General features: G+C 41.3%; 1 protein-coding gene and 1 non-coding gene across 4 annotated transcripts in view; both read left to right on the forward strand.

Moving 5' to 3' along the window:
* Nucleotides 1–15,261, forward strand: part of ZC3H11A (zinc finger CCCH-type containing 11A) — a 41,378-nt gene extending 26,117 nt beyond the window's left edge. For all 3 annotated transcript variants that reach the window (XM_008685154.2, XM_040636488.1, XM_040636489.1), the window contains 10 exons: nt 132–242; nt 1,054–1,116; nt 2,463–2,561; nt 4,008–4,076; nt 8,846–9,349; nt 9,672–9,751; nt 10,862–11,192; nt 12,224–12,390; nt 12,774–12,841; nt 13,281–15,261. In XM_008685154.2, the coding sequence (XP_008683376.1) occupies nt 132–242; nt 1,054–1,116; nt 2,463–2,561; nt 4,008–4,076; nt 8,846–9,349; nt 9,672–9,751; nt 10,862–11,192; nt 12,224–12,390; nt 12,774–12,841; nt 13,281–13,539 (1,751 nt within the window). In that variant the 3' untranslated portion in view covers nt 13,540–15,261. The remainder of the gene's footprint in view (nt 1–131; nt 243–1,053; nt 1,117–2,462; nt 2,562–4,007; nt 4,077–8,845; nt 9,350–9,671; nt 9,752–10,861; nt 11,193–12,223; nt 12,391–12,773; nt 12,842–13,280) is intronic.
* LOC121104136 lies at nt 11,598–11,700 on the forward strand. Its single transcript, XR_005836503.1, has one exon. It is a non-coding gene; the product is annotated as a U6 spliceosomal RNA (small nuclear RNA).
* Nucleotides 15,262–23,866: the final 8,605 nt, after the last annotated feature.

Below are 23,866 nucleotides of genomic sequence, written 5' to 3' on the forward strand. Positions count from 1 at the left end.
GAGCAGAAAGACTGGCTTATAGTCATCCATGGTCTGTACTGAATTTAACTGATCACAAAACAAAATTTCTTGGCTTATAATAGCTTTATTTTCCATAAATTATTTGCTGTTCTTTGACTTGCTTTATTCAGAAGGTTCTTCCGGAGTTTCCAGTCTTTTACTCCAACCTCAGCCCATTCCAGGTCCTGAAAAAGAGAATGTCCGGACTGTAGTGAGGACAGTAACTCTTTCCAGCAAACAAGGTAAGGTATAGGTAGGTCTAGGTTGAGAGTTGTCAGGCTACCACTTTTTAATAACTGGGAGAGCAAAGTCCTTGGGTGTAGTGTATCCTCAGATGTATTTATGGGAAGACTTTAGTATGTTGGTCAGATAGAAGGATGAAAAGAAAAACCAGTGCATTTGATCTTACTTCAAAGGTTGAAATTCTTGCTCAGGCAGCTCTCAGCATTTAGGTGTATTTAATTTTTACATTTACTTTATCTGTATCCATTCAGCAAATTTACTGACTGCCCATTGTGGGTAAAGAACTATAATAAACTCTTTAATTTTATAGGGAAATGTAAGCCTTTTCCCTTAATAGTTTTAAACCTGGTAAGACATACGACACAAGTAATTATAGTATACAGATACATTTAAATGTGCTGTTCAAACAACAAAGAATTAGAGGAAAGAGAGCTCACTTTTTGCTGGTTATCAATACATGAGAGTTAGCAGTAGAGTCTGATTTCATTTAGCGTCTCTAAGTGCACAAGCAAAAGTATAGCTTGGGTTTCGTAAGCAATTGATTAGAACACGCCCGTCTTCATATACTTGGCTCCTGTTAATAATTAGGGCTGTATTATTGATTCCCTTTGAGCTGGGCATTTGGCTATTTAAATTATTATTTAATAGATTAAACCTTTTTTCCCCCGTGTGACAGTCTTAATACGAGATCTGATTTTCAAGAGACTTTCTGGGTGGGCTCATGATATCAGAGCATATTTTGTACCCATTATTAGTTAACTGAATTCAGAAAAATTGGGTAATAGAGAAATTCTGTTTTTGCTATTTCAGGAGAAGAACCCTTGGTAAGATTGAGTCTCACCGAGAGACTGGGAAAACGAAAATTTTCAGTAGGTGAGATGAATTTTGTGCACATCTTTTGTTTTCTTCTGTGCATTAACATGATAATGTCCTCCAAAACTGTCTTTATACAGTGTCCTGTCGGTATTGATTTATTTGCTGGTCCCTCTGAATTCTTGACTGGAAGAACTTATAAAATTTCTTTTTCACATGTGCGTTTTGCATTTTATTGAATTATAGAAATTTATAGTGTTAAAATTTAAGTAGATTATAACCAGCTTTTTAGAAGGTACTATGTTGAAAAAACAGTAAAGAAGATACCTCTTTGTCTCTTTGGACAAATCGAAATTTGAGTTTTTTAGAGGGGAAAAGGTGTCCAGTTAATAGAAATTTGGTCCCTGAGTCTGTTAATGCTATTTTATGTTTAGGGAAGTGTTTTATCATATTATTGAACTGTCATGTACGTAACCCTAATGTGTGTGTCTCAAAAGAATTTTGAAAATCTCTGATTTCAGCTATTTCTTCATACTCTTCTTAAAATGTGCTGGCAAATATGAAATCTTACCTGTTTTGTGTTTTCTTTGATAACCATTTTCACTGCCTGAGAAATTTTAGGTAAAAAATACAGCTTTTTAAATGTCCACATACATATAAACTTTGTGATTTTTGGTCTCACATTTAAATTATAAGTGAGAGTAGAGAGAGAATCATACCCTGTGTAGGGTCTTTCGGATTTTTAATGGGACCCTGCAAAGATTATCTTTAGTAAAGGAATCTGAAGAACAGTTTTTAACTTGTGACATTTAAACAGCTCTCATAAAGAACAGTGTAATGTAATAAACCATGAGTCAGGGAACCCGGTAAGGTCTTGGCTCTATCACTAATTGGTGACTTGAGTAAGATAGAACTTTTCATAACCTTAGACTTCTCATCTACAGTTGAAGAGAGGGGGCTATTTGGTCTTCCAAGTTTTCATGTCACAGGAAATATAACAGTTCCTTCGCTGACCACCAGGAACATCCCGGGTGCATTTAACCACAGCTATGCCTAGAATTCTGCAAGTGGCCATTTAAGATTTTTTTGTATGTGAAGTTTTTTTCATATATTCCTAATTCTGAATTTTGGCCTTAATCAGAGCTTATCATTCTCCATTTGTAGTTTTAGTCAGTTATTTGATAGATACTGATTTGTACGTTCTGCTTTTTGTCCCTTTCCTTATTTATTCTTTCCGGGACATTTTTATTCTCTGACATTGAGTTCTCTAAGGACACTAGTGAATGATCACACTATATAAATGCAGAAAACTGACACAATTATTCTGTGCTTTCTGTTTTGCTTGTATTTCTTGACCTTGTTGAAGATTGTTTAGAACTCTTGAACTACGTTCTCTCCGTTTGTAGGTGGTGACAGCGATCCTCCGTTAAAGCGTAGCCTCGCACAGAGGTTAGGGAAGAAAGTGGAAGCTACAGAAACAAACACTGATAAAGCACCAAAGAAAGGTATCTTCGTTCTCATGTACTCTGTGTGTGTGTGCGTTTTAACCTTGACACTTGTCTCTTGTGATGTTAACAGGTATGGTTCATCATTCTTTTTTGTTCAGGTAAATTAAATTATCTTGTGTCTGCGTTATTCAATAAACATTTGAGTATTCACTCTGCTAGATTCTAGGGAGATGCCACTGGATAAAATAAATACCCTCACAGTCCTCAGGAGCTTATACAATAATGGCAGATAGGAATATTTACATATATTGTGATAAATTCTGTGATGGAAAAAGTGCACAGTATTGTGGAAGCTCACTGGAAGGGCACAGCTGTTACCATCTGTCGGGAAGGGTTCCCAGGGCAAATTATGTTGAAGCCTACACCTGAAACATGAGTTAGGAATTAGGCAGGTGAAGTTGAAGGACCAGAGGCTGTGCCGAGGCAGAGAGAATAACATATGCAAAGGCACAGAGCTAAAAAACCAGGATATACTCAAGGGACCAAGTATGACTGAAACATAGAATTGGGGTAAAGAGCATGTTGACTGGAGAGGAAGAGAGAAGTGGATTATATAAAGCCTTTTAAAGCGTGGTAGAGAGTTTGGGCTTAGTAGCAAACGATGGGACGGTTATAAACAAGGAACAAAAGCTCAGATTTGCATTTTAGAACAACCACCCTGCCCAAAATATGGAGAAAAGAGTAGGAGGGGACAAGGGTGCTGTCCAGGATATGAGGTAGCAGGGTGTTAATAAAATAATCAAGACAAGAGGAGTTAGTGGCATAGATTTAGTGTTCTAAAAGTTGGTATGGAGAGATGTGGACTGTTAATTGAGATATTTGGGAGTTAAAATGATTACGTGGCTGAAGTTCTATTTATAGAAAGAAGTCAAGGTTGGAATTTCTTTTCCTTTTATGACTTGGCAGTGAAACATTGGTGTTAATTACTAAAAGAATAGGTGGGGTTTTTTTCCCTTTTTATTGTGTTTAGTTTTACCTTCTCTTGAAGGTGAGAAACTTCTTTCCACTTTTCCTCTAGCCCAAGAGGCTTTGATGAGTAGATGTTTTTGTTCAGGGTCTTTCTTGTATTCTCAGAGCAGACAAGTTACTCTTTTTCTTCGCAGTCATAACCTTTTTTTCCTTGCCTATCGATCATATTAAAAGTTCTCGTAACTAAAAAGCACATTTTAAATAGATTGGGGGGGGCCTTTTGATGCCATTAAGATTATAGAAGAAGTTTGTACAATAACAAAATTATTTCCCTGAATTCAATAGTTTCTGCTTTTCAGATCTAAAACAAGATTATTTTTTTTTTGAGTCTTCCAAAGTGCTCTAGGGAATCCATGATTTGCATAGGTCTTGTTCTGTGGAAAAGAAAAATAAGACAAACATAATTTGTGAACTTGGAAAAAAAAAAAGGTCTCTGTTCAACTTTTGGTTTTTAAAATACATTTTTTTTTACAGTTCACGTTTCCAAGTCTCTGAAGGAGCGATTAGGCATGTCAGCTGGTCCCAACAGTGAGGAGGCAGCAGGTAGGTAAACCCTAAGACCAGCTTCTGATATTTTTTTCCTTGCCGTAACAATCTTTACTTTTTCTGTTATTTTCCTGTTGCAGTTAGGTTAGGGCTTGTGTTTTTTGTGGTTTTATTTATTTATTTATTTATTTATTATTTTTAAGTAATTGATAACTCACTGGTATGAATTCTCTCTCTCCCTTTTTTTTTTTTTTAAGATTTTATTTATGTGAGAGAACGAGTAGTGAAGAGGGGCCGGCGGGGGTGGTGAGGGAGAGAGAAAGAGAGAGAGAGAAGCAGACTCCCTGCCTAGCAGGAAGTCTGACTCGGGGGCTCGATCCCAGGACCCGGAGATCATGACCTTCGCTGAGGGCAGACACTTAACTGACTGAGCCACCCAGGCGCCCCATGAATTCTCTTCTTAAAAGAAGTGATCAGTTCACCATAGCATCAGTAGTAAGAAATTAGAAACTACCTAAATATCCAACAAAAATTCAACTTAGGTAGTTACGTACAAAAATAATAAATGACAGGGGCGCCTGGGTGGCACAGCGGTTGAGCGTCTGCCTTCGGCTCAGGGCGTGATCCTGGCGTTCTGGGATCGAGCCCCACATCAGGCTCCTCCGCTGTGAGCCTGCTTCTTCCTCTCCCATTCGCCCTGCTTGTGTTCCCTCTCTCGCTGGCTGTCTCTGTCTCTGTCAAATAAATAAATAAAATCTTAAAAAATAATAATAATAATAAATGACAAAATAAGTCATCTTGAACAATAACGATTTGAAAAACTTCTCACATTGTATTGAATGAAGAAAGATTACAGAAGAACATATATTGCTTTTGACCTTTGGAATTATTTTGTGGGGGTGATGAAGTTTATTTTCTTATTATAGAAACTTACTCTCAGAAATAACATCCTTATGTATGAGATGATTCCAGTTTTGTAAAGATAAAAATAAATGCCTGGGGAAAAGACTGCAGAAAATACACCAAAATAATTTTCTTCTCTATATTCTGTACTCTTTCCTTTTTAAACCTTTTACATTGCAAGGTCTGACCGCTTAGTGTATTTATGTACACAGTTTCCAGAATAGTAGAATGAGCCTGTACCCCGCCCGTGTGCTCTTTCGTGCACCGCTCTTCTGATTGAGCCAGCCTGGCGCCCCTCCGTTTGAGGCTTTTTAATTTTTATGTCCGTGTTTTCTTTTTTCATCTATCCTTATCTGGTTTGTATATTAAGATTTTTACCAGCATCATAAAAAGAGAGTCTGATGTCATACATTCTTACTCTTTTGTAAAGAACCTGGGTGTATTCTTCAGGAACTTTTAGAACTTCTCTTTATTCCTCCCCACTGTGCTGGGACTTTTGTACACTAGGTCTCAACATGGCACTTTTGGTTCATTCAGCCCAGTGTTCAGTGGGCCCTTCAAATCTGAGGACTTAGTTCTAGAAAACATCCCTCTCATTTCTCTGAGTATGTCTTCCCACTCTTCTTTTGGTTTCTCCGTGGCATTCTTAGCAGGCAGAGGCTGGAACTTCAGGACATAGGCTTCACGTGTCTTCTAACCTTGCCTTCATGCTCTCCGCTGCTTGGCTTTTTGTTTGTTTCTTCATTTGGTTTTGATTTTTGCCTCACCTTCTATGATCTTTGCTTGGCTTTATTATCTAGGTCAGGGAATGACAGACTTTCTCTATGAAAGGTCAGAGAGTAACTATTTCAGGTGTTGCTTTGCGGTTTCATCACAGCCACTCCACTGTGCCGTCGTCTTGGGAAAGCAGTGCTGTGCAGTGTGTACGTGTCTGTGCAGCTGTGTCCTAATCACACTGTATACACGATTGAGGCCATGGCCACATTGGGCCCATCAGCTGTGGTTTGCCAAGCCTCTTCTAGATGGCTGATTTTTGACCAGCTTTGTCTTTTTTTTATTATTATTCAGTTCCTTTGGTGGGATTTATTTGGGCACCTGTGTTTTTTTATCTTCCAAGACCTTTTTTTTTTTTGTTCTCTGGTTTCTCCCTGTTTCACAGCCTGATTTCAGGCTACCCTGGAGTTTCTAATTGGAATCTTAAAAAAAAAAAGTGTGTATTATTTTGTCATCTTCATCATTTCTGTTTGTTTTGGTTTACTTTTAATGTTGTTTTTTTCATAGCACTTGGGTTTCCTGTGGAGGTGCTAAAGGTCTGATGTCCAAGGGGTCCTCTCTCCTGGCTGGGAGACACAAGTGAGGGCTGCCTGAGGCAGGGAGGGCACGCTGAAAGGTAGCTGGTGTGTGTGGGCTGCAGGCTCGAGGGCTGGGGGCCCATACCATTACCAGTAAGAAAGCTTCCTTCCCTAGCTTTCCTATTTCCTCTTCTCCCCTGTTCTTTTTCTGCTTGGCATTTGTTCATCTTCTCCCTTCAGCCTCAGCCTCCTAACTTGCTCCCCTCCCCAGCTTTTCTCCCCAGGAGAAAAGATTCGCCTCTTTTCAGGGAGCAGTTCCCAGGGGAAGGTCGTGACTGGCCCAGCTGCTCTGTAGGCCATCCTTACATTTCTACACACTGTTGCTTTTCCTACTAGTTTGGCAGTTTTCTTTGGCTCTGCTGGGAAGAACAGATCTCACTCCTATAGTTTCATTTGTTCTTTTTCTCTTTTTCTGTAAATTCAGATAGCTGCTGTCTTATCTCAGAAATCCAGTCCCTCGAGATTTATGCTCTACCACTGGCAGCCTTGTTTTCTACTGCTATTGTGGATTTATTCTGTTTTTAATGTCTTTCTCTATTGTTTTGATAAAATGTAGGTAGAGTGGGGAAACGATCTTCATGTCACCATTCACCCACTTCCTTGGAGTGGTAATTTTGAGATCAGTCTGCCGTCTTTAAATGGAAGAATTTTTATTTAAAAAGCCTAAGGAAGTAATTCAGTATCTCTGTGAGTGCTTCCTATGTACAGGTACTGTACTAAGCTGTTTCCGGTAACTACATACAGTCAGTTCTCATGAAGTATCTAGTACAGCCGGAAATGCGGGCAGTTGTAGTACTGTGGGAGCAGTGCTGTGACCGGAGAAATAAACTAGATTAGCGGGTGTCAGGTTCTAAACTGAACTCAGTTAAAACTAGGCAGCAGGAGAATGAGACCAATAGGGCATATTCTCCGTAGAAGGGACAGCATGTTCAAAAGATCAGAAGGTGAAACCAAACATATGTTTAAGGTTGCTAAAAGTTATTTTTTGTTTTGGTTCTTTCATTAAAAGCTGTCATTCAGGGGCACCTGGGTGGCTCAGTTGGTTAAGCGTCTGCCTTTGGCTCAGGTCAGGTCCTAGGATCAAGCCCCGGGGAGCAGAGATTCTGCTGCTCCCTCTCCCTCTGCCCCTTGCCCGTGGTTGTGCTCTCTCCCTCTCTCTCTCACAAATAAAGAAATAAAATTAAAAAAAAAAAGCTGTCATTCAGTTATCAAACCTGTGTGTACAGTCTCCATATTTTTCTTGTTTTTCCCACATTACTTCATTATTTCTTTTAGCCCTTCAGTAATGATGACGAGCATATCTGTCAAGTGTGAAATTTGCTCTTTAAACGGATGCAGAATGGCTAACATATCATTAAAAATAGCTCTTCAGTGGCATGCCAGTTTCTGGGCCTTTCCCATTTTTCTTCTGTCTTGTTACCTGTTTTACCTCCTATTCATCCTTCAGATATCACTTAAACGTTACTTCCTCTGAAAAGCTTCCCTTAACCAATTCCTAGATAAAGGTTGGGGTTCTTGCTATATGCTCCTATGTAGTAGTATACTTCCTTTATCAAAGTTAACATTATTGGGGTGCCTGGCTGGCTCAGTCAGTAAGGCAGCAGTGCAGCTCTTGATCTCAGGATCATGAGTTCAAGCCCCATTGGGCTTAGAGCTTACTTTAAAAAAAAAAAAAAAAAAAACCCACAAAGTTACTATTATCCTACTGTAAACTACATGTGGTCAGAGATTGTGTTTTGGTTACCATTATATTTCTAGCAGTGTCCAGCACATGTTTATAAGTGAATGGAAGAATTAATTGCCATTTTGTTAAGATTTACAATGACAGATGTCTCCAACTAATAAATGGCTTTGAGATTCTTCAGGAATAAGCTTCTGAATAGAACTCCAACAAATCAGTAATTTTTGCCACCTAAGAGTTTTCCTTGAGGGCCACTACCTGAAATGTTGCAGTATTTTAAAACTGAAATTGAAACTATTATACTTTGATCATTTTAATTACCTGCCTACATGATACCACTCTGTTATGACTCTGCCTTGGTCCAAGAGTAGAGAGAGCATAAGTTGTTAAGAGGTGAACTCTAGGGGGGCGCCTGGGTAGCGCAGTGGTTGGGCGTCTGCCTTCGGCTCAGGGCGTGATCCTGGCATTCTGGGATCGAGCCCCACATCAGGCTCCTCCACTAAGAGCCTGCGTCTTCCTCTCCCACTCCCCCTGCTTGTGTTCCCTCTCTCGCTGGCTGTCTCTATGTCTGTCAAATAAATAAATAAAATCTTTAAAAAAAAAAAGAAAGAAAAAGAAAAGAGGCGAACTCTAGGGGCGCCTGGGTGGCGCAGTCGTTAAGCGTCTGCCTTAGGCTCAGGGCGTGGTCCTGGCATTCTGGGATCGAGCCCCACATCAGGCTTCTCTGCTGGGAGCCTGCTTCTTCCTCTCCCACTCCCCCTGCTTGTGTTCCCTCTCTCACTGGCTGTCTGTCTCTGTCAAATAAGTAAATAAAATCTTTTAAAAAAAAAAAGAGGTGAACTCTAAATACAGTGACTTGTTTCCCCCCCCACCCCCGCCCATGAAAACAGAGAGAGTCACTAAAGTTGGTGAGATCCATGTGAAGACATTAGAAGAAATTCTTCTTGAAAAAGCTAGTCAGAAACGTGGAGAATCGCAACCTAAACTCAAGACAGAAGGACCTTCAAAAGTTGACGATTCTACTTTCGGAACAAGAAGCCCCTCCACTATCCGAATCAAAACCTTCTCTGAGGTCCTGGCTGAAAAGAAACATCGGCAGCAGGAAGCAGAGAGGCAAAAAAGCAAAAAGGATGTAACTTGCATCAAGCTAAAGCCCGAGAGTGAAATTAAAAAAACAGTGGTTTTGCCACCTGTAGTTACCAGCAAAGGACAATCAGAGGAGCCCGCAGGCAGAACAAAGTCGATGCAGGAGGTGCACATCAAGACGCTGGAGGAAATTAAACAGGAGAAGGCCCTGCGGGGACAGCAGAGCTCTGAGAGCGGCGCCAGCTCCCAGCCTCAGCCTGAGGCCGCCCCAGGGGCAAGGCGGCTTCTCCGAATCACAAAAAAACCAGGTAACACCACAACTTGTCTGTGGTACCACTTCCCCAAATCATATTTCAAAGGGCAGTATTCCATAGGATTTTCATAGGAGTTCTCTGAGAACTTTACTGAGATAACTTTGAAAAACACTGGATCAAATGAAGTTCTTTACAGGAGTGCTATATAGACTTTTGATATTTTAAGGTGCATTTTGAAACTTCATGAGGATGAATGGGCCTCATCTACAATTTTATTTGTCCTATCTTTATTTTCATTAAGAAAAGTTTTGCTTTAACCTGTTCCTGAAGTTGCAGCCTAATGAAATAATTAATGATGTGATTAATGTGAATATAGGTATAAAAGAAGAGAAGAAACTTCAAGAAGGAAGTGAAGTTGCTTCCCAGAGCAGTGTTATTAGAACAGAGGCTAAGGAGGTGAGTTTATTTAATAAGATCATTTCATAGTTTTGTTCATGGCAAGCAAAGGCCAGATGAATGATAAAATGTACCTTTCAGTTTTAGCATAATAAATTTCTATTTAACACTTCAGTGATAATTGAGGTAAACAATCTTGCATTATGCTTATACTTTTCTACGAGAATTTTCTGTACTTCTGTTTATATCTGTGTTCTCTGCCCCCTTAAAAGTTTTTTTTTTTTTAATTGGCCATTTAATGTTTTTTAAACTAAGCATAATGGCACTCAATGTACAAAATTTGCAGACTTTTATTTTTTAAAAGAATTTTAAAAACCCTATAATTCTGCAACCCAGATATAACAATCATGAGCTTTTTTTCATGGATTTTTCTCAAGCCTTTTATTTATGTACTTATGTATGTGAACTTTTTCATTGTTTAGCTCATGCTTAGAAAGTAATTGAGAACTCTATAGTGTATCATTTTGCAGTGTGCTTTTATTTTGCAATATTCGTTATTGTTTGGGGTGTTAGTTTTTACTGACCCCATAATGTTCTATCATGTCAATATAATCTTCTGGACATTTAGATTTTGTTCTGCACAATTAAGGTAATGAACATCATTGTACATAAATCTTTGTGCGAGTGTCTGGTTATTAGGAGGCATTTGTCTTTGACAGAGGGTCATGACCGTGTAAGTCTGTAAAATTGGGGTTTTCATTGTTCACACATCTTTAACTTTGATCTTCAGCTTGGTATTTTCTATTTAATATCAAAGACTCTGTTTTACATAGATGTCAGCCCAGTAACTTATAAACAAGATTTTCTTAATCAAGATAAAATTGACATATTAGTTTCAGGTGTATTTTTTTTCTTTTAAACAAGTTTTTTGTTTTGTTTTGTTTTTAAGATTTTATTTTTTAAGTAACCTCTACACCCAGCGTGGGGCTCGAACTCACAACCTCGAGATCAAGAGTCACTTGCTCTACCAACTGAGCCAACCAGACACCCCAAGTTTTTTCGGTTGTTGTTTTAATTGAGCTATAAAACCTGGTAACTTACAAATAATAATTATCATACAGATTGTTAGAGGTACGAAATTTTAAATCTGTCATTTAAATTTACCCACAGGCTTTAGAAGAGACCACAGGAGTTGGCATCACTAAAATTCAAGTCAAGAGATGTGAGACCATGAGAGAGAAGCACATGCAGAAACAGCTGGAGAGGGGAACCTCACAGAAGGAAAAATCAGTTTTGACACCCCTCCGGGGAGACGTAGACTCTCGCAATACTCAGATAGCAGAGAAGCCGGTGCTCACTGCTGTGCCGGGCCTCACACGGCACCTGACAAAGCGGCTTCCCACAAAGTCGTCCCAAAAGGCAGAGGTAGAAACCTCAGGCATAGGGGACTCAATATTGAATGTGAAATGTGCAGCACAGACCTTGGAAAAAAGGGGTAAAGGTGAGTGGTTTTACTAGTGTGTCTTGCTTTAGGATTTGAAAATTACCAAGTTTCCAGTAACTCCCTAGTAACAATTAAGTAAAATTCCATTTGTGTTTTATACTTGTCACACAGGTGGAAAGTAGTGTTTCTGATAATTCTGCTTAAAAAGATAAAGCTCCTTTCTCAGAATTGAAAATTGCCGTTTAAAAAGCTTTGTCTAGGGGTACCTGTGGCATAGTCATTTAAGCCTTCGGCTCAGGTCATGATCTCAGACTCCTGGGATCAAGTCCCACATCAGGCTCCCTGCTCAGTGGGGAGTCTGCTTCTCCCTCTCCCTTTCCCCCTCCCCCTGCTTGCTCACTCACTCTCTCAAATAAATAAGTAAAATATTTAAAAAATAAAATAAAAAGCTTTGTGTAAAGCTCGCTTTAACAGCACATGTACTAAAATTGGAATGCTCCAGAGAAGCTTAGGATGGCCCCCGTGCAAGAATGATGCACAAATTCATGAAGCATTCCACATTTTTAAATAAGTCACGGGGATGTAACCTAGCATGGAGACTATAGTTAACAATACTGTATTGTATATTTGAAAGGTGCTAGGAGCGTAGATCTTAAAAGTGCTCACACAAAGAATTGTACCTGTGTATGGTATGGGTTAACTAGACTTACCATGGCAATCAGATAGTCACCATATATACAAATGTTAAATCATTATGTCGTATACCCAAAATTAATACAATGTTCTGTGTCAGTTACACCTCATTGAGGGAATAAAAGCTCTCTGTGGTGCATGTTTCCTCTGGTTTTGAAGAAGAAAAACACCAGGGAATGGAAGAATAGTAGCAAATTCAAGACCAGTGAAAGGAATTATTTGAGTATACATCTGCATGATGGCCACATTGTAGAGTACATTGTGTATGGGTTATTTTCAATTTGGGGTGTATGTGTGGTGTTTCTACTACTGTGAAGGAATTTTGATATTCTAAGTTATTTTCCATGTAAAAGAATTATTCTAGCTGTTAATCAGATATTTTCTGTCCCTTGTAGCTAAACCCAAAGTCAATGTGAAGCCATCTGTGGTTAAAGTTGTCTCATCCCCCAAATTGGCCCCCAAACGCAAGGCAGTGGAGGTCCACCCTGCTGTCATTGCAGCTGTGAAGCCACTCAGCTCCAGCGGTGTCCTGCAGGAAAGCCCCACCAGAAAAGCAGCTGTGGTAAGAAGTAGATCCAGCTAGATGGTATGGTGCTTTGGTCAGCGTGGTAGGAAGGGGGGGAAGAGTCACTCTGCTAGCTCTCTGTGTGCTACTTCTGCCATTTCCGAAGTCTTTTAGTTGTTCAGGTTATTACTGTATTCTGCATTCACAGTTAGACATTCGTGGAGTGGCAGAATGGAATTTTTTTTTTTTTTTAAGCGGATTCTTGGTAGCAAGGTATTTTGCTTATTTCTGCACTCAAGAGTCCTTTGGATTATTTATTCTTGGATTTCCAGGCTTAAAGAAAGATAACCATGATTCTGAGAAAGTGGCAAAGTAAATGAATATGCTTAATAAAAAAAAAGCCTGACTCCCACTGAGGTACGTTCCTTTTACTTCTGTAGGCGGTTGTCCCACTCTTTTCTGAGGACAAGTCAGTCACTGTGCCTGAGATGGAAAAACCTAGAGACAGGTAATACCTTGTAATTCTTCTTAACCAAACTTTAGGCCACTATTATTATTTGTGCTCTCTAGAGAATGACACTACTAAATAAATCTTCCAATATGTCCAACTTAGCCACTCAGACCAACTTAATAGCCAACTTAAATAAATCTGCTGAACTTCCAGTTAATTACAAGAAAACGTGATATGCATGCAGGGTTGCCGTTCTCCTTGGGTGCCACTGTTTATATATTGACTGCATTATTTTTACAATGTTTTAAGTATCTGTCTGAATCGCTTTTTAAAAGGGTGAAAATGCCTTGTCCCAAATCAGTAAAACAATTCTGTGTTATATTGTTATCAGAAATAACTCTTCGCTGTTTGTGTTCCTGAAACCACGTGGGACCATTCAGTCAACCATTAACAAAGGGCAGTTTCCTAATAATCTTTTGGGTTTTTTCCCTTGCAGTCTTGTGCTGCCTCCAACCCAGTCCTCTTCAGATTCCTCCCCACCGGAAGTATCTGGCCCTTCTTCATCTCAGATGGCCACGAAAACTCGCCGACTCAGCTCCACCTCAACAGGAAAGCCCCCGCTCTCTGTGGAGGATGATTTTGAGAAACTAATATGGGAGATTTCAGGAGGCAAATTAGAAGCTGAGATCGACTTGGATCCTGGGAAAGATGAAGATGACCTTCTGCTTGAGCTGTCAGAGATGATTGATAGCTGAAGGCAGTAGAACATTTAAAAAAAAAAAAAAAAACTGGATTTAGTTTCATCTATTATAACCTTTACCCAAGATGATCATTTCTTTAGTCTAGAATTTGCCCCAAATCAGAAGTATACCTCTGAATTACCTGTATGTGTCCTGGATTCCTTGGGGTCAGATTTTTAAAGTCCCTTGATAAACCATTTTGTCCATTTGATGCCATGGTTTAGCATCTGTGAGAAAGATGTTCTGTCTTACACCTCTCCACAAAAAAACTGAGAGGGAGATCCAAGTTGAAGGGTGCAAGAGAACTTAGCGACTCCTTGAGGTGTTTGTCAGTTTGGGCTTTTTTCCCTTTTGCTGTAGTATTTCTTTGATGTATTGTCTTAATGTACTTATTAATGTAACCTGAGTTTGAAAAGGATGAAGACCAGCTGCTGCCAGTAAGGACCAAATTTCACACTACCCTAAACAGAAGATCCACTCCGTCTGCGTTAAATTGTATGTCTTTTTAAAGGTATTTGGAGATTCAACTAAGCTTTAGAGAAGGCTGAGCAACTCCGGAAGCTTGTAATCTGGACATAACTTTTTCAACCTGATTTCCGTGCTTCTGCTGCTCTGTAAGCCTCTGAAGAGCAATAGCTAATTTATTATTACTGTAATTTTTTAAGGCTTTAAAGTGCCTCAGGGGTCCTCTGAAACTAATTTTCTATTTCTGGGATTCCCTGGATTCTTAATAAGAGATGGTGACATAACAATTAGAGGACTTCTTTTTTTAGCATGAAAGTTGTCCCTTCTCTTCTTCAGTACTTGCCTCCTACTGGCATTGAATTATCACAGGAATTACAATTGGTTAATTTTTTATTTCTAACTCTCCCAGCAAACTCCTCTTGCCCAGTATTTATTTGGTACCCTTTAACCACCAGAGGGGAAAAAAATGAACTCCTCCAAGCTGCCAATATTTATGTATGGACAGTAGCAGTACACTGACTTGTACCGTAGCGGGGATTATTGAGACGCTCTGGGGGTGTATTGTATACCTTCCAGTTTTCTTCATTTCTGAATTGAATTTTCTTCATGTCAGTCTCCTTCATATCACCTCAAGGTTTAGACTTGTGAAGGAACAAGTATGATGGGGATAAGAGTCTTGAAAGGAGACATATTGTACATAATCGGAAGGAAGAGGAAAGGAGGACTTGTCCGTTTTGATATTTTGCTGTGGGTGGCCAGTTTTGTTTCTCATAGGGGAATCTGATCCACCTGTCGTGTTGGCTCCTAAGGAACTGCTGTTGTAAGCGGCTCATCAAGAGTTGAACCTCATGTAGCCTTGTTGGGAATATGGAAAAGGAAGAAAGCCACAGGACTGCCCATTCAGTCTTGGGAAGATCTGGATGATTCTGCACAAGCAAAAATGACTTGAAATTTATGTACAGACACACCTCTCTACCAATCCATCTTCAGCTGACTGAATGTTGTATAATAGCCCTTCTCCAAAGCAGGGGTGGAATGTTCTGGTTTCACCACAGATTTTCTACTCATTTCATTTTTGGAATCAGCTTCAAGATTCCAGGTCCCTTTTGTATATAACCTTTATTCTTTTGCTTTTTTAAAAATATTTTTGTTTCATATTTAAAGTCCTTGTATTAGTCAATGATTCATGTTCAGCATTATTTGAACCATTTGCCATTACAAGAAAGAGAAATAACTTGTGTTTTAAATAAAACTGGTGTAGGAAAGTCTGGATATCGTGAGTTAAGTGGTCGTACATGTCTTCAGCCTAGGATCTGCCTCGAGGGGGGTCCAGTCAGAATGTTGGCCTCCTGTGTAAATGCTCCAATTTCACAGATACTGTGTGGCTTTAGAAACTTCTCAAAAGGATGCATTGCCAAACTTACCCACAAGTATGCTGTTTTAGCTGCATATACTTTAGGAAAGAAGGAGTATTATTAAATGGGAGGATTTTTTTCCCCAGCATTAATACCAAATCATTATCATTGTAACTCAGGTAATGCCATTAATTTTTTTAAAGATTTATTTATTTATTTATATCAGAGAGAGGACATGTGCATGCCAGCAGGGAGCTGGGCAGAGAAGGGGAGAGAGAATCCCAAGCAGACTCCCGCTGAACGCGGAGCCCAGTGCAGGGTTTGATGTCATGACCCGGAGGTCAAGACCTGCGCTGAAATCAAGAGTCAGACATTTAACGACTGAGCCACCCAGGGACCCCAATGCGTTCAACTTTTCACAAAAAGTAAACAGGGTGCTCCTGGGTGGCTGGCTCCCCCATTAGCAGGGAGTCAGCTTGAGAGTCTGTCCCTCTGCCCCTAACCCCCTTCATGCCACTTGCACATGCACGCCCTCTCTCTCAAATAATCTTCAAAAATAAACAGATTGTGTATTGGGTTTTAAGTGATGGTGGTTTTCAATTTTAACACAAGAGGGCCCCAATGATGAGGCGCCTGGGTGGCTCAGTCATTAAGCGTCTGCCTTCGGCTCAGGGCGTGATCCTGGGGTCCTGGGATCAAGCCCCACATCAGGCTCCTCTGCTGTGAGCCTGCTTCTTCCTCTCCTACTCCCCCTGCTTGTGTTCCCTCTCTCGCTGGCTGTCTGTCAAATAAATAGATAAAATCTTTAAAAAAAAAAAAAAAAGAGGGCCCAAATGACACCTGGGTGCCTCGGTTAAGCATCTGTCTGCAGCTCAGGTTATGATCCTAGAGTCCTGGGACTCTAGGATCAAGTCCCACATCCAGCTCCTTGTCCAGCAGGGAGCCTGCTTCTCCCCGTTTATGCGCTCACTCTCTCACAAATAATCTTTAAAAAAGGGGGGGGGGGTCCAAATGTTGCAGTTTGGCCACAGCCAGAGGTTTTAAGAGTTTGCGACTCGTACTTGTCTCAAGATAATGATCCTTAAAGTTCTGACCTTAACTTCAAATTCCAATAGGTCCTCTCAGACGACCAGAACAGTTTATTTTCACCTCTCCAATCTTTGAAACCACCATAGAGCTAAGATTGGTAACTAATACCATTTCAGAAATAAAGCTTGATCTATGTCGATCAAAGTACAATGTTACTTTTCTAAAACTGTGGCCTCATTTTGCCGGAATATTTCTGCAATTCTTTAAAATGGATTGCTTTTTAGCAACAGGAAATGGGTGGTCTCCACTTGCTGTCTAATATTTAAAACTGTAACATTTATTGAGCATTTATCATGTACCTCTTAATTCACATATCGATTTTGATGTAACATTCTGTGCTGCACTGGAAGATCACTGCTTCGTATCCCCACGGTTGTATCAAAGTGCGTTCAGGGTTAACAATAAGAAAGTATATTCCTATGTGCAATTGGATTTGATTCACTAACTTTGAAAAGTTCTTTATTTCTTAAATCTGATTTTAGGAAGCTGCTTGATAAATCTTTACAAGTTCCCACAACCCACATCTGACTGCGTTAATAACTTGTTCTCCAAACTGTGCTTCAACTTAATTGAATTTGCAAAATGATGTTAAGGGCACGAGCATAAAGAAAATACTTGGTCTTGACCATTTTCTTAACATTGTACAATAAAATGAGCAAAGAATCAGCAAAAATTAAGGAGTCACAAGATTTCCTGGGGGCCTAAGAAGAAAGTCCTTAGGTGTTACAGAGGCTGAGTCTATGATGATGAGCAAGAAGCAGTGGATTCAAACTTGGCATTGCCTGTCCCTGGGTTTTTTGGTCTTTGACTCTGTGACTGGTTTGTCCTTAGGAGTAAGAGTTAAGAGTAAGGGTAAGCAGAACCAGTCAGATTCTGAAGAAAGAGAAGAAGAAAATATTCAAATAGCCTCTTGTTTGTTGAATAAATAAGTGAAATAGGGAATTGGCTGGATCAAGAAGACTCGAAACAAAGGAGGAGAAATTTCAAGGGAAGGGTGAAGCGAAATGGAAGGAACCCTTACCCGATAGGTGTGTATGGTTAAGGACGTCCCTTCTTTGGGTTGGGGTCTCAAGGAGGATGGCAGAGCTTAGAAAAGCTGAGGAAATGTGAAATTAATACATCAGCATAACTGCCACAAAGTATTTTGGACTCCTATCCCTTGAAGAGGCTCAAAATAGAACCTAAACTCGAACCATCACTTAACATTACTGTCACCACGGAGAGGAGTATAATGCAAACCCCTGCCCAGGAAATACTGGCAGAGGAAGTATTCTGAAGAGAAAGGTACCAGGAACGAAGTAGATGCAAGTATAAGACGGTGTAGATGATGCTACAGAGGTAAAGAGAAGTCAGTTCGAGATGGTCAGGGAAGGCTTCCTCGAGGTGTTAGAGCTGGAGTTCCGTGTAACTCGCTTAGCAAAGGAGATGGTGTGGACTGCTAACAAGGCCAACACAGCAGGTAAGGTTTGTTTCAGTGACCTCTGACCATCCCATTGGTACTCTCTCAGGCTCCGCTTTGTCTTATTCTTGCTCTGTTTTCTCTCAACCATTCTTGGCTTAAGTGTAAACTGATTTTTCAACAAAGATTATTTTATTTTTAATATTCACATTTATGTATTTTAAGATTTTATTTATTTGACAGAGAGCCAGGAAGAGAGGGAACACAAGCAGGGGGAGTGGGAGAGGAGAAGCAGGCTCCTGGCGGAGGAGCCTGATGTGGGGCTTGATTCCAGAACGCCGGGATCACGCCCTGAGCCGAAGGCAGACGCTTAACGACTGAGCCACCCAGGCGCCCCAACAAAGATTATTTTAAATGCAAATCTGAGTCACTGCTTTGAAAAGTCTTCCAATCTTTCCCTCTCCCTCCACAATTATGTTCCAGTCCCTTAGCATGGCATGCAAGGCCTCGTCCTACCAGCCTCCTGCCTCACCCTTGATGCTCTCCACTACAAGCTGTCCACTTCCCTTGACCACGAATTTCTCTCCAGCCCTTTGCCTGTGTTAATGCTGTCTTTCTCCCTGAAAGTCTCTTCTTTTGGCTAACTCCTACACATCCTATGGCCTCCAGGCTACTTTCCCAACGCTCCGTTCTCCCTCTCCCCACACTGGGGTTTGGTGCCCATCCACTAGGCATACATTATTTGTTTACCCCCACTGTTTTAAAATTGTTTACCTGTCCATCCTCCTCAGAATACAAACTCGAGACAGAGATTCTTACTAACATATTTATTCTCAGCACCTAGTATCGTAACCACAGACTGGATGGTTTAAACAACAGAAATTTATTTTCTCACAGTTCTGGAGGCTGTAAGTGCAAGATCAAGGTGTTCAAAATTTTTTTCTGAGGCTTCTCTCTGGTTTGCAGATGCCACCTTCTCACTATGTCCTCACGTGGTCTTTCCTCTATGTGCACGTATCTGTTTTAATGTCTCTCTAAGGACACCAGTCATCTTGGATTAGGGACCACCCATATGACTTCATTTACCCTTAATTACCTCTCTAAGGGCCCATCTCCAACTACAGTCACGTTCTGAGGTGCTGGGGGTTAGAGCATCAACATACGAGTTTCAGGGAGTACACTTCAGCCCATAACAAAAGGCATTCAGTCAACATTTGCTTTGAATGAAAAAGCTCCTGACCCATGTGCCCGTGTCAGGGGCTGCTGATCTTTGCTAGACTGCCCCTGTCTTTGCAACCCCATTCTTTGGCGTGTGTATCAATCCCAGCCATTCAGCAAGCTGTGAGGCTTCTCACTGAGATGGCAGGAACTTCAGGCTGAGAGGAAGGATGTTCTTCAGTGTTTAGGAGGCCTGGAGCTGACTCTTTTCTCAGGGTGTATCTCTCTGGTATTTGTTGTTGTTTCTTAAAGATTTTATTTTTAAGTAATCTCTACACCCAACTGGGGCTCCAACAACCCGGAGATCAAGAGTTGCCTGCTCCACCGCATGAGCCAGCCAGGTGCCCCTCAGGATTTTGGACCAGTGATTCTCAAACATATTTTGCAGACACCTTGGGAGTGTCGTGAAAATTTCAAATTTTGCAAGAATGTTACAATTAGTTGTAATTTTTTTTAAAAAGATTTTATTATTTATTTGACAGAGACACAGCAAGAGAGGGAACACAAGCAGGGGGAGTGGGAGAGGGAGAAGCAGGCTTCCCGCTGAGCAGGGAGCCCGATGCGGGGCTCGATCCCACAGGACCCCAGGATCATGACCTGAGCTGAAGGCAGACGCTCAATGACTGAGCCATCCAGGCACCCCACGATTAGCTGTAATTTAAAAAGGGAAACTGGTTTCATAGTACTTTCCACTACCTAATGAATTTATGGAATTGGTGATACAGTTGACCCTTGAACAACACCAGTTTGAACTACCCAGATCCACTCATATATGGATTTTTTTTTTTTAAAGTTGACAGCAAAAGCCACAAGGCATTTATTGGCAAATGCCCACCACAGTCTGCAAGGGACCCAACAGAAGGCAACTGATGCAGGCGTCAAGTCTGCCACTCTCTGAGTTCCCTCGGGAGGCCTCTGAGGCCCTCAGCAGCCTCTGGAAGCCCCAGGATCGGGCAGGGCAACAGGTCGCCCTGTGTGCCTATGGGGTGGTCAAGTTGGAGCTGAAGGCTGGCGGGCAGGAGGGTAGGCTGAGGCAAAAGCCCAAAGGGCAGGGACGGCACTGCCTAGGGAGCCCTGATCCCTGAGTCCTCTGTGCACTGGGCTCCCAGCAGCCAGGGAACTCACGTGTGGCTGCAGCTGTCAATGGCTACGGGCCTGTGGTACACCTCCAGGCCACTGGGCGGATGTACTGTGCATCCAGGCCCTTGTCACAGCCCACAGGCCCACCCTGCTAAGCCAAGGCCTCCAGGCTGCAGAATAGCACTATACTGGGGCCAGGCCTGCCACCACCCTGTCCCCTCCCAGCCTGGCCAGCCTATACTTAGGTTTTTTTCAATGAATATATGTATAGTACACTGTAAATTTTATTTTATTCTTTTCTTTTTCTTTAAGATTTTATTTATTCAAGAGTGAGAGAGAACATGAGCAGGGGGGAGGGGCAGAGAGAGAAGCAGGCTCCCTGCTGAGCAGGGAGCCCGATGTGGGGCTCCATCCCAGGACCCTGGGATCATGACCTGAGTGGAAGGCAGACGCTTCACCAACTGAGCCACCCAGGCGCCCACGGGCTTATTTTAAGCAGTGCTGCAATGATTACATTATATCACACATGTAAGTTTACCTGTAGGATTAAATACCTAATAGTGCCATTTAATAATTTATATTTCCACCACTCTTTGCTCTTTGTCAATGGCTTCTCAGTGTAGTTTAATATGCATGCCTCATAATGAGGGAAGTTGGGCATCTTTCCATATGCTGGAAGACCATCTGTATTTCTTTACCATAAACTGATTGTTCACCTCCATTGCCAATTTTTATTTTGGATCTTTGTGTCAGTTTGTGGTGGCAAGTTCTTTAATCTTTAACAGAGGTGGGCTCTGTTTTTCCAGCCCTTGAATCTGGCCTGAGCTGTGAACTATATACTAGTTCCACGCCTGGCCTTTAAAAGGTACTGTTGGCTTCAGCATTGGTTTTTTAGAGGCCTGGGCCCACCATTAAGAAAGCATCCTAGGGGCGCCTGGGTGGCTTAGTTGGTTAAGCATCCAACTCTTGATTTTGACTCAGGTCATGATCTCAGGGTCATGAGCTCCCCTCCCCGCCCCGCCCCCCTCGTTGACTCCACACTGGGCGTAGAGCCTGCTTAAGATTCTCTCTCCCTCTCCCTCTGCACCCCCACCAACAGGCATGCACTTGCCCTCTCTCTTAAAAAAAAAAGGAAAGGAAAGGAAAGGAAAGGAAAGGAAAGGAAGGAAGGAAGAAAGAAAGAAAGAAAGAAAGAAAGAAAGAAAGAAAGAAAGAAAGAAAAGAAGAAAGAAGAAAGAAAGAAAAAGAAAAGAAGAAAGCATCCTACTCTGCAAGAGAGACCAGGTATGAGGCCCTGAGGTTGCATAGACATGGAGATGGACCCAAGTGAGGCCAGCTTTCCACACACACACACAACCCCCCCCAAACCCTTAAATATGCCTTCTGGAGCAGAAAAAAAAAAAAAAAAATTGCCCAGCTGAGCACTGCCCAAATTGTTGACTCACAAAATCATGAATTATAACAAAATAGTTGTTATTGTTTTAAGTTGTTATTGTTTTGTTATTATTTCAAGTTTTGAAATATTTCTTTCACAGCAAGAGCAAACCAGAAAAGCATTTTTTTTAAAGCTCTTTATATACTAGTAAAATTCGCCATTTGTGTTTGATGTGGTTACAAACATACTTCTCCCTGATGTTTTGACTTTGCTTACTGTGGTGGTGTTTTAGTCACCCAAAACTTTATGTGATTTTTTACGTAACTGAATTTATCACTTTTTCTTCTAAAAACCAGCAAGAGCATACAATTGAGGAAAAGACAATTGTTAAGAAGAAAGAGGCAACGTCTATGATTAAACTATATAAACTAGCAAGAAGAAACTAAAAACTAAAGAAAATTGAAAAATCCCAAAGACTCAAAGGAAAATTTAAACAAACAGGTATCAGGTAGTTAGTTAAAAAAAATTGATTCTAAGTTATTCTCAAGTTTAATGTAATCACAGTAAAAATACCAAAAGGATTCTTTTAATTAGATAAGTTAATTCTAAAGTTTGTAAGAAAAATAAATAAGAACAGCTTAAGAAAGTTCTACCGACTTCTAGTCCCACCAAATAAGGAAATATACAGTATTTTTAAAAGTGACACTGGTTGATAGACACAAAGATCAACTGGGCAAAATATAAACTATACATATATACATACACTGGTATATTATAAATGTGGCATTTTAAATTAAATGGGGAACAATAATTTTTTTGTAATGGTAATGGAAAAACTGGGTAGCCATCCAGACATTATAAAGTTGTATCAGTTTTAGGATATACTGGAATAACATTTTAGATGGATCAAATATTTAAATGCAAAAAAAGCAAAATCACTTTAAAGAAAAAATAGGGGCGCCTGGGTGGCTCAGCCAGTTAAGCATCCCACTCTTGATTTTGGCTCATGTCATGATCTCAGGGTCATGGGATAGACCCCTGCATCAGGCTCTGCGCTCGGCTGGGAATCTGCTTGAGATTCTCTCTCTCTTTCCAAAATAAATAAATCTTTAAAAAATTAAGGAAAAAACAAATCTCATGAGTTGTAAACAGATGGCTGGTTATAGGGATCAATCCCCACAAGTTTAGGAATCATGACTTCAGAGACAGGAAATTCCAAGAATAGCTAAACATCTCTGCATCTGAGATGAGACAGGTACTATAGTTCCTTCCATGTCTGTGGACAACATAACCCACTATTGGGATGGGGGGGGCTTTTTTTTTTTTAACCAATAATTATCCTCTGCATTTTCTAGCTCTAAAGTTCAAAACTCACTTTCATATACTTTGATCTCAACATTTTTATGAGGTCAGCATTAATATCATCCTCAACAGAAGACCTCAGTTAAGCAAGTTATAATTCTGCCACTTGCCTACGTGGTGTCCCCTTGGAGGAATCCCTTCAACTCCGATCTTCACTTTCTCCATCTGTAAAATGGGTATTCCAGTCAAATAACATTGCTGCCAGGCCACAAGCCACTGACAAAACCCAACAGAGTCCAGCTCCTCCCCCTCCAGCTGTGTTACCCTGGAAACGATATGTTCCCACACGGAGGCCTTGCTGAGTCCACACACATGCTACTCCTTCACTTAATCTCCAACCCCGCGACGAAAGACACTGTCATCTTGGTGACAACGAAGCGGAGACACGGCAAGGCTGAGGAACTTACCCCTTGGTCACACACCAAAAGCGAGCTGCATTTGGGCGCAGCCATCAGATTTCAGGGCTTCCTCGCCAGCCATGCCCTGTCACCACCTTACAGTAACGCCCCACAAAGGAGACGAGAGTGGAATCGGTTACACAGCGAACCACAGCGCCCGGCTTTTGAATTCGGCTTGTCTGTGGCTGCGAGGGCCAGGCGTGGGGGGCCCCCCTCCCCCGAGTGGGGGCTTCTCGCCGCCATACCCTCTAGACGGCGATAAGCCCGTCATGCCTAACTTCCAGGGAAACAGGCCTTACGAAAAGTACTAGATCAACCCATCTCACAGAGAGAGGTACGGACGCAGTGTGATCATTCGACTCTTAAAGCCGACACAGAAAATGGAGGCGTGGTGGCTCCTGCGGCCGCGCAGCTTCCAGCGGCGGCGGCACGATCGAAGCCCCTCGGCGCCTCCTCCCGCCTCCCCCCAGGTGGCGCTGTAGGACCGACTCACGTTGCAAAGTTCGCCGCCGCCTTCCGGCTTCCCCCAGGGGATCTAGAACATAGAGAAAAGCGACACCCATGGCTAGAGAGGAATTTCCCAGGAGCCGCTCGGGTCACC

This window comes from Ursus maritimus, unplaced genomic scaffold (assembly GCF_017311325.1).
Source record: "Ursus maritimus isolate PB19 unplaced genomic scaffold, ASM1731132v1 scaffold_2, whole genome shotgun sequence".
NCBI lineage: Eukaryota > Metazoa > Chordata > Mammalia > Carnivora > Ursidae > Ursus > Ursus maritimus.